The 12,915-nt window shown below is 45.9% G+C and overlaps 1 protein-coding gene across 5 annotated transcripts in view; it reads left to right on the top strand.

Moving 5' to 3' along the window:
* The first annotated feature begins 9,168 nt into the window (after positions 1-9,168).
* adcy3a (adenylate cyclase 3a) overlaps positions 9,169-12,915 on the top strand; it is a 67,276-nt gene continuing 63,529 nt past the window's right edge. The window contains exons 1-2 of one of the 5 annotated variants that reach the window (XM_076889667.1): positions 9,169-9,186; positions 11,434-12,513. In XM_076889667.1, coding sequence (XP_076745782.1) covers positions 11,839-12,513 — 675 coding nt within the window. In that variant the 5' untranslated portion in view covers positions 9,169-9,186; positions 11,434-11,838. The other 4 variants (XM_004569111.3, XM_004569108.3, XM_004569110.5 and 1 more) reach the window with 4 other exon arrangements.

Raw genomic sequence — 12,915 nt, 5'->3', positions numbered from 1 at the left:
GTCCATGCTCATCATTTAGATTAAGCTGAATCCTAATTTTACATTTCGTTTTAAATCTAATTATTCAAACGTGACCTCAGTAGATTAAATGTAGGAGGCAGAACATGAAGATCAAATGTGGAGAAAGATCTTATTTCATTACAAATGCCTCAGCGTTTATAGAGCTGTGTGTATGCAGATCAAAGTAAGCTGCTGTGAACAGATCCAGATGCCATGAGCTGGGACAGTCTGAGCATCTGCAGACACGCTCACACAGCTAATCTGTTTATCCTGCACAAAACTGGCCTGGATTTTCATGCAACATTTTAATAACACAAGTTAGTTTGTTTTTCAGGATGTTTCACATGATGAAAACACATAATTTATCAACACACATTACATGTCATTTGCAGTTCTTCTCTTCTTCCTCTCCTGTCTGCTTTATCTCTTTCTCCATCTCTGACTAAAGTTATTGTAGATCCTCTGGTTAAATGATCACTGTGCACCATTTGTCTGTTATGAGCCACCATGCCTGTGTTGGCTAATCCAATCAGAACAGAACATGGAATATACTTTTTGATCACCAGCCCTGTGTCAGGGTCCACTTTCACAGAGTACAAGGGCAAGGGGGCTCTGTACAAAACTGGAACCTTCTTCTTCCCCATTGTTCCTCATAAAACCGCCACGGGGGCAGTAACAAATATACGATGACTGGGAATCAAACCTCTACATAATAGAGTCATTTTTTACCAGGACATGTCCTTCAACGCACATATTAAACAAATATGTAAGACTGCGTTCTTCCATTTGTGCAACATCTCTAAAGTTAGAAATATCCTGTCTCAGAGTGACGCTGAAAAACTAGTTCATGCATTTATTACTTCCAGGCTGGACGACTGTAATTCATTATTATCAGGATGTCCAAAAAACTCCCTGAAAGCCTTCAGCTGATCCAAAATGCTGCAGCAAGAGTCCTGACAGGGACTAGAAAGAGAGAGCAGATTTCTCCTGTTTTGGCTTCCTGTTAAATCCAGAATTGAATTCAAAATCCTGCTCCTCACATACAAGGTCTTAAATAATCAGGCCCCATCTTATCTTAATGACCTTGTAGTACCATATCACCCTATTAGAGCACTTGGCTCTCGCTCTGCAGGCCTACTTGTTGTTCCTAGAGTATTTAAAAGTAGAATGGGAGGCAGAGCCTTCAGTTTTCAGGCCCCTCTTCTGTGGAACCAGCTTCCAGTTTGGGTTCAGGAGTCAGACACTATCTCTACTTTCAAGATTAGGCTTCAAACTTTCCTTTTTGCTAAAGCATATAGTTAGGGCTGGACCAGGTGACCCTGAATCCTCCCCTAGTTACACTACAATAGGTCTAGGCTGCTGGGGCTTCCCAGGGTGCACAAGTGTTTCTCTTGAGTCACTGTGGGCCAATAATGGCTCCTCCTCATCAGACTGAAATGCCACCCTGAGTTTGTGTTGACTCTCGTATATTTGGCAGGACAATGAGCTGCCTGGTCTCTTCCCCATCACAAGGGTCTTGAACATGCCTGTATCTGTTCACAGGTCCCAGATGCTGCCTCGATCTCCTTCTGTGGACATATTGTCTGCATCTCCCTCTTTTCATTGTTGCTTCCTCCCTCATGTTGTGTGACCTTCTGTCTGTTTAACCTCTGGTCATACAGCCTGTGGTCTGTGGCAGCTGCAGAGAGGGGTGGAGCAGTGGGCTCTGGGTGTGTGTCAGGGGAGGCTGATCCACACAGCTGTTCTCCATATCCTAATCATGTCTCCCCTATGAGTAGGATGCTGGGACTGGATAGAAGAGCTTTCTGCTGCACTGAAGGCAACTGGAAAGCTGCCCAAGGAGAGGAGCATTGGGCTGGAGAGAGTGGGACTGAAAAGCCTGCCAATAAATGTGATGCACACTGGTTTGCACACATAAAAACAGTCACGTGCTGGAAAAACTGTCAGTCTGGGTCCTTGCTAAAGTGGTGCCAAAACCCAGTCATGTTGTGACAGATCCCGGATAGCGGCTGACCTGGTGGCTATGCATCAGGAGGTGACTGTGGTTCAGAGGGTTGGGAAGCTCGTCTTGTAACCGGAAGGTTGCCTGTTCGATCCCTGCTCTCTCTGTCCTGGTCGTTGTGTCCTTGGGCAAGACACTTCACCTACCGCCTACCTGTGATGGCCAGAGGGGCCGATGGCGCGATATGGCAGCCTCGCTTCTGTCAGTCTGCCCCAGGGCAGCTGTGGCTACAACTGTAGCTGCCTCCACCAGTGTGTGAATGTGAGAGTGAATGAATAGTGGTGTTGTAAAGCGCTTTGAGTGTCTTGAGCTTCTGATGAGAGTGAGCTTTATTGAGGAGGATAACATTCAACAAAAGGCGAGGGTGGCGAGAACAGAATTGACAAAACCTAAACCGAGGGAGGTCCGGAGGCCGGTCGCACGGAAGAGAGCGGCGACCTCATTCAGGGAGCCACCATCGACGGTGATGACATCCAGCTAGAGGCCTGGAAAGTGGCCGGCAAAGGCGAGGTGGTTCAGGCAGAGGCTGGACCAGACAGCGAGGCAGAGGCTGGACCGGCGTGGAAGTCCCTAACGGCGGCGCTGCAGGCGACGGCGTGAAAGCTGCAGGCGATGGAACCGCAGACGATGGCACGGAAGCCGCACTGCAGGCCTGGCACTGCAGGCGACTGCTGAACGGGCCCCTCGGACCCTCCAGCGGTAAAGAAGTAAAGACAGCTTAGCAGGAGACTGAACAGCTGATAAGCAGTTCTTATTGTCCTTTGCCGTACAGACCACAACCGCCGAGTAAACAGTCCCACAGTTCAAACCAGTAATATTGTCCTTCCTACTCACCACAGCCGGCTGCTCTGAAATCCCGGTGTCCGACTGTGGCGAGGGGCGTCGACGGCGCGATTGCCGCTTCCTGTTCGAAGGCTGGGTCGACGGGCCGGGCAGAATATCCTTAGTCGGGCCAGGCAGCGAAACAGTAGTTGCTAGGCGAGAGGTAGAGGCCGGACAAACAAAGTGAAGCTCGTCCAGAAAGAAAGCCTCTGCGAGCGGGTGAAGTAAGCTGAGCAACCAGGGGAGACCAGAAACTAAGCGCTGTAGCCAATTAGCTATGGCTTGGCGAAAGTCTTTCCCCTCGTGCTCCAGCCATAAGTTAATCTCCACATTCACAAATATACATTTCTGACATTCAAAAACAAAACAAAAACAAATCAGCGACCAATATAGCCACCTTTCTTTGCAAGGACACTCAAAAGCCTGCCATCCATGGATTCTGTCAGTGTTTTGATCTGTTCACCATCAACATTGCGTGCAGCAGCAACCACAGCCTCCCAGACACTGTTCAGAGAGGTGTACTGTTTTCCCTCCTTGTAAATCTCACATTTGATGATGGACCACAGGTTCTCAATGGGGTTCAGATCAGGTGAACAAGGAGGCCATGTCATTAGTTTTTCTTCTTTTATACCCTTTCTTGCAGCCACGCTGTGGAGTACTTGGACGCGTGTGATGGAGCATTGTCCTGCATGAAAATCATGTTTTTCTTGAAGGATGCAGACTTCTTCCTGTACCACTGCTTGAAGAAGGTGTCTTCCAGAAACTGGCAGTAGGACTGGGAGTTGAGCTTGACTCCATCCTCAACCCGAAAAGGCCCCACAAGCTCATCTTTGATGATACCAGCCCAAACCAGTACTCCACCTCCACCTTGCTGGCGTCTGAGTGGGACTGGAGCTCTCTGCCCTTTACCAATCCAGCCGCGGGCCCATCCATCTGGCCCATCAAGACTCACTCTCATTTCATCAGTCCATAAAACCTTAGAAAAACCAGTCTTGAGATATTTCTTGGCCCAGTCTTGACGTTTCAGCTTGTGTGTCTTGTTCAGTGGTGGTCGTCTTTCAGCCTTTCTTACCTTGGCCATGTCTCTGAGTATTGCACACCTTGTGCTTTTGGGCACTCCAGTGATGTTGCAGCTCTGAAATATGGCCAAACTGGTGGCAAGTGGCATCTTGGCAGCTGCACGCTTGACTTTTCTCAGTTCATGGGCAGTTATTTTGCGCCTTGGTTTTTCCACACGCTTCTTGCGACCCTGTTGACTATTTTGAATGAAACGCTTGATTGTTCGATGATCACGCTTCAGAAGCTTTGCAATTTTGAGACTGCTGCATCCCTCTGCAAGATATCTCACTATTTTTGACTTTTCTGAGCCTGTCAAGTCCTTCTTTTGACCCATTTTGCCAAAGGAAAGGACGTTGCCTAATAATTATGCACACCTGATATAGGGTGTTGATGTCATTAGACCACACCCCTTCTCATTACAGAGATGCACATCACCTAATATGCTTAATTGGTAGTAGGCTTTCGAGCCTATACAGCTTGGAGTAAGACAACATGCATGAAGAGGATGATGTGGACAAAATACTCATTTGCCTAATAATTCTGCACTCCCTGTAATATCCTCCCGTAGCCCCAGGTGGGTCGAATATGCTGCAGGGTCCATGGTGGCTGGTTCGTACTGTCACGGCCAGCGGGGCAAGCCGTGTGTAAATTATTAAAGGACACAAAGTGCAAACACGGTTTCTGATGAGAGTGAGCTTTATTAAGGAGGATAACATTCAACAAAAGGGCGAGGGTGGCGAGAACAGAACTGACAAAACCTAAACTGGGAAAACTAAGAATAAAGCTAACCTGGAAGATGCAGGGGAACCACACAGGATGACAGAGGGAGATAGGGTTAGACCACGGACTCAGAGACGCGGGCTTAACACAGAGACATGACTACACTAGAGGGGATACACAGAACCAAAACGTAAGAATAAACAAAGATACATCAAGAAATCAAAGATTAACAATACAGAACAGAAAACACTGGGTCACAGAGCCAGGACCGTGACATTGGGTCTGTCGTGGGTTTGTTACAACAATATAGATTCACAACTGCACCAAAGAGTAAAACTGTTGAATGTGGATTATTAAACATTAGGTCTTTGTTTTACAAGTCTCTATTACTGCATGAAAAAATAATTGATCAACAAATTGATTTGATCTGCCTCACAGAAACCTACTTACAGCAGAATAATTATGTTAGGTTAAATGAATCAACACCCAGAGTTATACAAATTGTCAGAATCCTCGAAGCAGGGAGGGGAGCAATCTTCCACTTAGAGTTTATTAGTCAACCACAGACTCTGACAGAGTTTGAGTTCATTCAGAAGCCTGATGCTTAGCCTTGTCCACCCTAACTGTAAAACTCAAAAGACCATTTCATTTGTTTTCTATCTTACACAGAGCTTCTGTCTGATTTAGTGCTCAGCTTAGATAAAATAATTATTGTGGGTGATTTTAAGATGTATGTAAGCATTAAAAATGACAGCATTTAATCTATTAATAGGCTCAACTGGCTTCTCTCACAATGTAAAAGCAACCATCCATCACTTTAATCACATGCCAGATCTTGTTCAGATAGAAACTCAGCATTTAACAGTGTTTCCTGAAATCCCTCTTTAATCTGATCATTTCATAATAATGTTTACATTTATAATAATGCATGACACTACAGTAGATGTCTTTCTGAAAGTGCTGTAACTAAGTTTAAGACATGATTCCTCTACAGTTCCTGCACATCTGTCACGGTTTGCCAGGGCAAGCCGTGGGGATGTTGGAGAAAGGACCCAAATGCTGGACTCAGTGCAAATATGAACAGTGCGTTTATTTACAGTAAGGTAAATGTACACACAATAAATCTCCAGTGCGTTCCTTCAACTCCTGTGTTGTGCCTTGTCCTAAGTGCTGGTATTCGTGCTCTCTGCTCCCGTGCCTACGCACACCCCGTGCGTCCTGCTGTCCTGTGTTCCGCTCTCCTCCTGAGGAAAACACAACAGACGCAGCCGTTACGACACCAACTCCAGCAGGCATACACTTAACAGCACTAGAACCACTAACATGGAGTCTAACTCAACGATCCTGCGCCAGAGGAAGCTCCATCATTCTGTTAAGCAGCTCCCCGACGAGCCTGATCAGTAGCAGGTGTGTGAGATCCTGGGCGTGACCAGCCAGCTGGCAGGGCCACACCCACCAGGCCTGGGAGTGTCACTGCTGCACTCACACACACACACACACACACACACACACAAGCATGGAACACAAGAACACAGCACAGTGCAGCAAACATACATCATATGCTATAATAATGATGATAATAATAAACGTCCACACTGCTCACGGACCCCGAGTCCCCGGGTCCGTGGCAACATCTTTAAATCACTGGTGAGCAACATCTGAACCATGAAGGAACTTTCCATACTGCTGTGGATGCTGCGTCTTGTAACGCATGGCACGATGTTTCACTGCAAGTCTGGACTTTTGGTTATAGTCACCCTGCAAACCTCCTGTTGTTTATAACATATTCACCCCAGAAGTGTCAGTGAGAATAAACATGTTTTCTAGCTTTTCTTCTTACAGTTTAAATACATCATTTATGTCAGCATAGTATGTGAGTAACAGGTTACAGTGAGGATGAAGTCACCTGATGCTGCAAATAACATTTTCTGTTGAAAATACAAAACAAAAAACTAAAGAACTGACGGAGTCAGAGGTGAAAACTTTTAATGAACGGCACACTGTGTCGCTCTCTCTCTCTGCTGATATGATTGAATTGAGCTCGCCCACCAACCTCTTTCTTCTTGACAGTAATCATTCAAATAAGATATCTGTATATTATTTATTTATCTATTTAATTGTATTAAACTTTGGAGTTTAGTGTTTAAGTAATTGAAGTCATATTAGTCTTCACAGTCTACAGCTAAATAATGAGAGATAGGTATTGTTTGGTTTTACACGTGCACGTGTGATAAACTGAATCCGTAATATCAAAAACATGAATGCAGTCATTACAAGGCTCAGCATCAATAAGTGTGCTTATTCAAAAATGGGAATCCTTGTCCCAGGAATGCGTCGAAGCAGCAGGTACGCCACCTGCCATAACTGGGGTGGAGTGCACCATCGTGTTTTGTCATGGTCACGTGATCTGGGTGTTTTGAACCATGCTTCTGAGCAATGTTTCGAAACATCTGTGCTTTGGAAGGTCAACACAGTGTCAAAACAGCTGTTTCAGTCTTCTCATCCCTACTTCCCACTCCTCTATAGACCTTCCCTGGAATTCCTCCCTGAAGTGTGGGGAGCCTGTTCTCTGAGCGCCCTACAGAGAATTTTGGATTGTTGTGCATTTTCCCCTTGGACACCTGGAGTCCCATTTTCTCCTTTTGCTTAATTGTGGATAGCATTTTCTGGTAAAATTCAGAATCACAGTTAGTGTGCATGGGATTCTTCCAAGCCCTGCATTTGAGTCCATTCCAGTATTCATGACAGAAGTATCCAGCCAACTTATGGATTTGGTGGACTCAGCGGACTCAGGTCATGTTCATCACGTCCTTTCCACCCAGGAAGTGTAACTCGGCTGGCTCCACGTGATTGGAGAGCTTGCCTCTGGCTTAACAAACTGTCCTAGTAAGCCCAGCTCTGTCTCCAGTTAACCCTCTGCAGGATATACTACCTCAGCGTTCTCTTCACCCTAACCTAAGGTTGCTTCCACCCCAGAAGCATTTGTGTGGTGCACTGGACTTTGAAGTCTTATTCAGCCACTCCACCAACCCGTCAGTGTGAGGGTGGTAGACGCTGATCAAAACAGATTTGTAGACGTCCCCATGCACACACCTAACCTCCACCCACTCTGCCTCTAACAGTTCTCCGGCCGAACCAGATTTTGGTGGACTACAGTCTGCGTGCAACTTGAATCTACCATAGCCTGGCGTATACCCCTTTGTTATACTGTGTGTCCAGCAACACAGAACACTCATCCCATCTCCATCTGTGGGCACGCCCTTGTGTGGTTACCATCTGGTAAGGATAACGGAGTGGGATGAGTGGAAGACAGCCATCAACACTCAACTGGGCCACTTTGAGTTTTTGGTGATGCCTGTTGGTCTTACGAACAGGTCCAGAGTGTTTCAGGCCCTCGTGAATGATGTCCCTTGGTACTTCTTTAAATACTTTGTCTACCTGGATGATTTTTGTCTTCAGACCTGATGTTGTCTTCTATCTCCTCTGTATAGACCTTCCCTAAATTTACTCCCTGCATTGTGGTGAGCCTGCCTGTTCTGAGAGAGAGTTGGATTGTTTGTGTTTGCCTGTTTCCCCCTTCGAATCCCCTTTCCTTTCTCCAATAGATCTTTCTGAGTTAACTTTAGTAATTACATTCTCCAAAGAAGCCCTCTCATTAATTAATGCTTCAACCATAAATATTATTAGCCTATCTTTATGAATCAGCTACGTATCAGGCCTTCAAGATGGCAGCAGTTAAACTGTTACTTAAAAAGCATCATTTGACCAGCTGTCCTAGCTAGTTACAGGCCAATCTCCAACCTTCTTTTTATCTGAGAAACTCTTGAAAGAGAACAGCTAACTGATCATCTGTAAAAAATGGTTTATTTGAAGAGTTTCACTCAGTTTTTATTGTGCTTGGCTTACTCTGAATGTTAAATTAACCTGGCGTCCAGGTTATCAAGGAATCTTGGAGTAGTTTTGATCAGGATCTTTCAGTGCACATATGAAATGTATGGTGCTTTCTTCCTTTCTGTCTCAGAGATTATTGATCTTTGGCTCTGTCTTCCTCAGCTCACCCCCAACTGGTCAGGTTAGATGGCCCCGCCCCTCCCTGAGCCTGGTGTTGCTTCTTACTGTTTCTTCCTGTTAAAAGAGTTTTTCCTTCCCAGTGTCCCCAAAGTGTTTGCTCAAAGGGGGTCTTGTTTGATTGTTGAGGTTTTCTCTGTATTGTTGTGGGAACTCTTGGAGAATACATCAAAAAGCACCTTGAGGTGAATGCTTTTGTGATTTGGCATCATCTAAATAAAACTGAATTGAATCAAGCCAGTTACATCACTTTTGTCATTCCTAACATTTACACTCCAGGTCATGTACTTGGGGAGGGACTCGGTGTCTCACCTAAACAAATGTGGTCAGGGGAACGGTGGACTGAGATTGGCAGACAACCTGCTCTATCAGCTGAGCGGCAGGTGCATTTCTGTTCAACACTTAGGTTTCACTGATATCTTCATATTGCCTTACATTTTGAATGAACTATGAACTGTCATGCATTGATTTAGTGGATAGAAAAAAAATTGAGGAGCCGAGAAAAAGGCTTCCAGGTAAGACAAAGCTCTGAGTGTAACAAGATCATTTATTTTACTGTATAGCAAGTTCTATTATTATTATCGTTATTACAGTTGAAATAAATATTTTACACAAACGGTGCTTGTTTTTAGGGTTGCTGTGTGGCCTGTAGAGCATTATTCACATAGCTTTCAATCATACTTCTGCTCTTTCCTGCGTCAACGTTCGCGAGCAGTGATTTTATTTTGTAAGCCACCAGAAGCCTCGTTGGTTGCGCTCGTGATAAAGCTGTTCCGTGTCTTCTGCGGAAAACATCCGAGGTAAAATAATAATAATAATGAAATAAATAATAAAAATAACATTAATAATAATTCATGTTAAGAACAGTGGGGGAGGGGGCGGAGCCACCGGCCGCGGCTACTTTCTGTGACTCGTTAGATTCAGTGATTGTTTCCATCTTCACGTGAATCCGGTCTCGTGCGGGGCTCCGGCAGCTGATATCTGTGTGAGGGGAATAACGTTAGCACCCACAGGAGACGGATGCTTTCACGGTAAGCGGTGCATCAGCTCCACGGAGAGCTTGCAGTGAAGCAGGTGAACACGAAGCACACGCGAAGAGCCGAAGTGGAAATCACGTCCAGATAAGTTTCCGTTCGAAAGACACAGATGCTAACGCAGCCACAGAGAAAGGTTTGTTGGACAGCTACCGTGTGCCACCCGAGAACCCCTTTTGTCACTGCGAGTACCGTGGACGTGGAAATGTCCTCAGGCAACACAAGCCCACTGGCTTTTGTTTGTTTTTAGTGTGGTTTTACGACATGTGTACCTGTGGGAGCGCAACATGTAACAAGGTAGGCCCACAGCGGAGAGCCTCGCTCTAGCGTGGAGAGACCCTAACGCCAAAATGTGGCCGTTTCACAGCGCCTGCCTTTAACAGAGGTGCGAGCCCAGGGAACAATCATCCATCTGTCGCTGTGCATCGGTTAGTTTGTTACAAAGGGATTTATTGAGACGTGTAAACACGCAGTCCAGAGAGCAAACAGAGCTTCGTAGGTTTTGTATGACTGCCTTTATTCGTCAGCACAGGTGAGCTGTCATCAACAAGCTTTTAAAATGTGTTCGCAGTCTTCAGAAATAGTTCTCCGGGCTCCTAGAAGGACATCCCAAAGTTCCTCTTCGTACTCACACACTGCTTCATGATATTAAAGTCTGAGTTTGGAGGATCGTCTCTGACGCACAGTTTTATGTTGTGCATTTGTAATGTGTTCGGGATCGTTGCCATGCCGAAAAAATAAAGGCACTGTCCAAAAGCCTTTTGGTACTGTGTGCTGGATCAAACTCTGACACTACTTTTCTACATTCGTATCCATTGTGCGGAGATCCCCACGGCTCCTGACTGAGCAGCAGCCCCAAACACCCAACCTGCACCGTCACACGGCTGCGGACGTCTGCCTCCGTGGATAAACTTTTGGCTTTGACTTTCACATGCTGTTCATTTGCTGTGTAACCACTTCTTCTTCTTTTGTTTCCCCTGCATGTTTTAGGGCACACAGCTCATTATTTTGCAGTTAATAGTGCTTTAGTAATCACTTTTGTGGGTCACACTCAGACCTATAGCCTTTAGTGACGCGGTCACCCGTGAGCTGAACTGGTATCCATCTTTGCCTTTGTTCATAGATTCAACTAAAATATTGTTTACATATTTTGCTACACCAGATATGTAAACGCATCTGGTGCAGCAAAGTGCATGGATTAAGTTTGCAGGTTAAAATAGTTGGCTGTTCATCCCTTAAGCTAAGTGCCTCGTAGTTCAGTGTTAAGATAAGCAGATTAGCAAACAAAAAGCCGTACTTTGAAAAAGTTTAGGGACAAGGACTGGAAAGTGAGTGAATTTGAGAAGGCCTGGAACTGCTGTACAAGACATTTGAGAAGCGCCGTGGACTATACTTAAAAGCCTAACTGAAATGAATTCTATCAGTTCAGCAGAGAAGAAAAGTGGTCAAATATCCACCCAGAAGGTTGTTCATGGCTGTCGAAAGCATGTAGTCAAGGTGCAACTTGCTAAGGGACATTTAACCAAATATTAGCGACGTGTATGTGTATGTGACTGCGTGAGAGAAAATCCAAAATAAGTTCAAATGTTCTCCCTGCGATTCTTGTCATTTAAAGCCATTAAAGATGTCTGCTGTGTAATGATTCCACCCGGGAAAAAGAGCAGTTAAAAAAGTTAGCGTGACACTTCTACCTGTTGCTCTCTGGTGACTTTGTGTTTCTTTATTCAGGTCATGTGAGATTTATGGAAAGCGGAGGAATGAAGGCAGTGACACAAAGAAAATCAGCGGAGTAAATGTTAATACGTCCAACTTTGATATGTGGCCTACGGAGACGACCGGGCTCAGGTGAAACGGTCCCATTTGCAAAGCTGAAAAACCAGAGGTGGACATCACGATGATGAAGAGTAGGCGTGCTCAGATTGGACCTATGAGAGAAGGCTAAGCACGTCAAGTGACCTCACTGGATGGAGTGACTGTGGATGCAGAGAGGACGTCTCTCCAGTGTCCTGACAGTCTGCTGTCCACACGTGTGGGCTTCCCTCACAGGATGTGAACCTGAGACTTCGGTCGGTGTTTGATTTATGCTTCCATTGTTTTTGAAAGAAGACTGGGAGCTGCAGCTGAATGTAAACCATGCCTCGGAACCGAGCCTTTTCTGAGCCCGAGTATTCTGCTGAGTATTCAGCAGACTGCTCTGTGACGTTGCCCTCTGACCCCGGGCAGGCAGTGGGGCGAACACACGAGGTCACGGTGCGGACCTCGGGATGCTGCCTCTGTCTGCCGCGTTTCATGCGCCTGACCTTTGCGCCCGAGTCCTTGGAGAATCTTTACCAGACCTACTTTAGACGGCAGAGACACGAAACGCTGCTGGTGCTCGTTGTGTTTGCCGCGCTGTTCGACAGCTACATCATCCTCATGTGTGCTGTGGTCTACACCGCTGATAAGCTGGCTTCTGTTTTAGTGGCATCAGTGGGACTGGCAGCAGATATCATTCTCTATCTGCTGTGCCGCTTTGGGCTGCTGCCAGACCGCATCTCCCGGCGGGTGTTGCCCTATGCCCTGTGGGTGCTCATAGCCGCTCAGATATTCTGCTACCTGGGGTTGAATTATGCTCGCTTCCACCAGGCCAGCGACACCGTAGGCTGGCAGGCTTTCTTCAGTTTTTCGGTTTTTCTGACTCTGCCTTTGAGACTGACTCCCATTGTGCTCATCACCACTGTGTCCTGTGGGGTCCACACCCTGGTTCTGGGTGTCACCATTGCCCAGCAGCAGCAGGATGACATACACGGCGCAGCACTCGGCAGACAGGTGAGAGTTGAGTTGTCTGTTTGTTAACGCATCGAATTTCCTGTGTCTAATGGCATGTAGCCAGATGTAAGGCAGTAAAGCTCCCCAAAGCCAAATATCTCCGTTTCACAGGGATACTAACTAATACTGGATAGGTCTGGTAACTGTACGCAGATTACACAGTTGACAGAACAACCCGCAGAGTCCTCTTTGTTGGTTTCCTTTTTAAATAACGTTTATTTTCATATATTGTGTTTTAAGAGAAGCAGTAGTTGACTACATGACAAGTTATTATTAACATTAGTGCCACGGGTCTGCCCTGAAAGTATGGACGAGTGTCCAGATGAAACCAGAGTCATGAAACTGCATTAGGAACAGGAAAAGTTTCACCTTTATGGTAAAATTATTATTTCAACTTGTCAG

Source organism: Maylandia zebra, linkage group LG11 (genome assembly GCF_041146795.1).
Source record: "Maylandia zebra isolate NMK-2024a linkage group LG11, Mzebra_GT3a, whole genome shotgun sequence".
Taxonomy (NCBI): Eukaryota; Metazoa; Chordata; class Actinopteri; order Cichliformes; family Cichlidae; genus Maylandia; species Maylandia zebra.
Note: the sequence above shows the minus strand (reverse complement) of the source record. Positions and strands in the feature narration are given on the sequence as shown.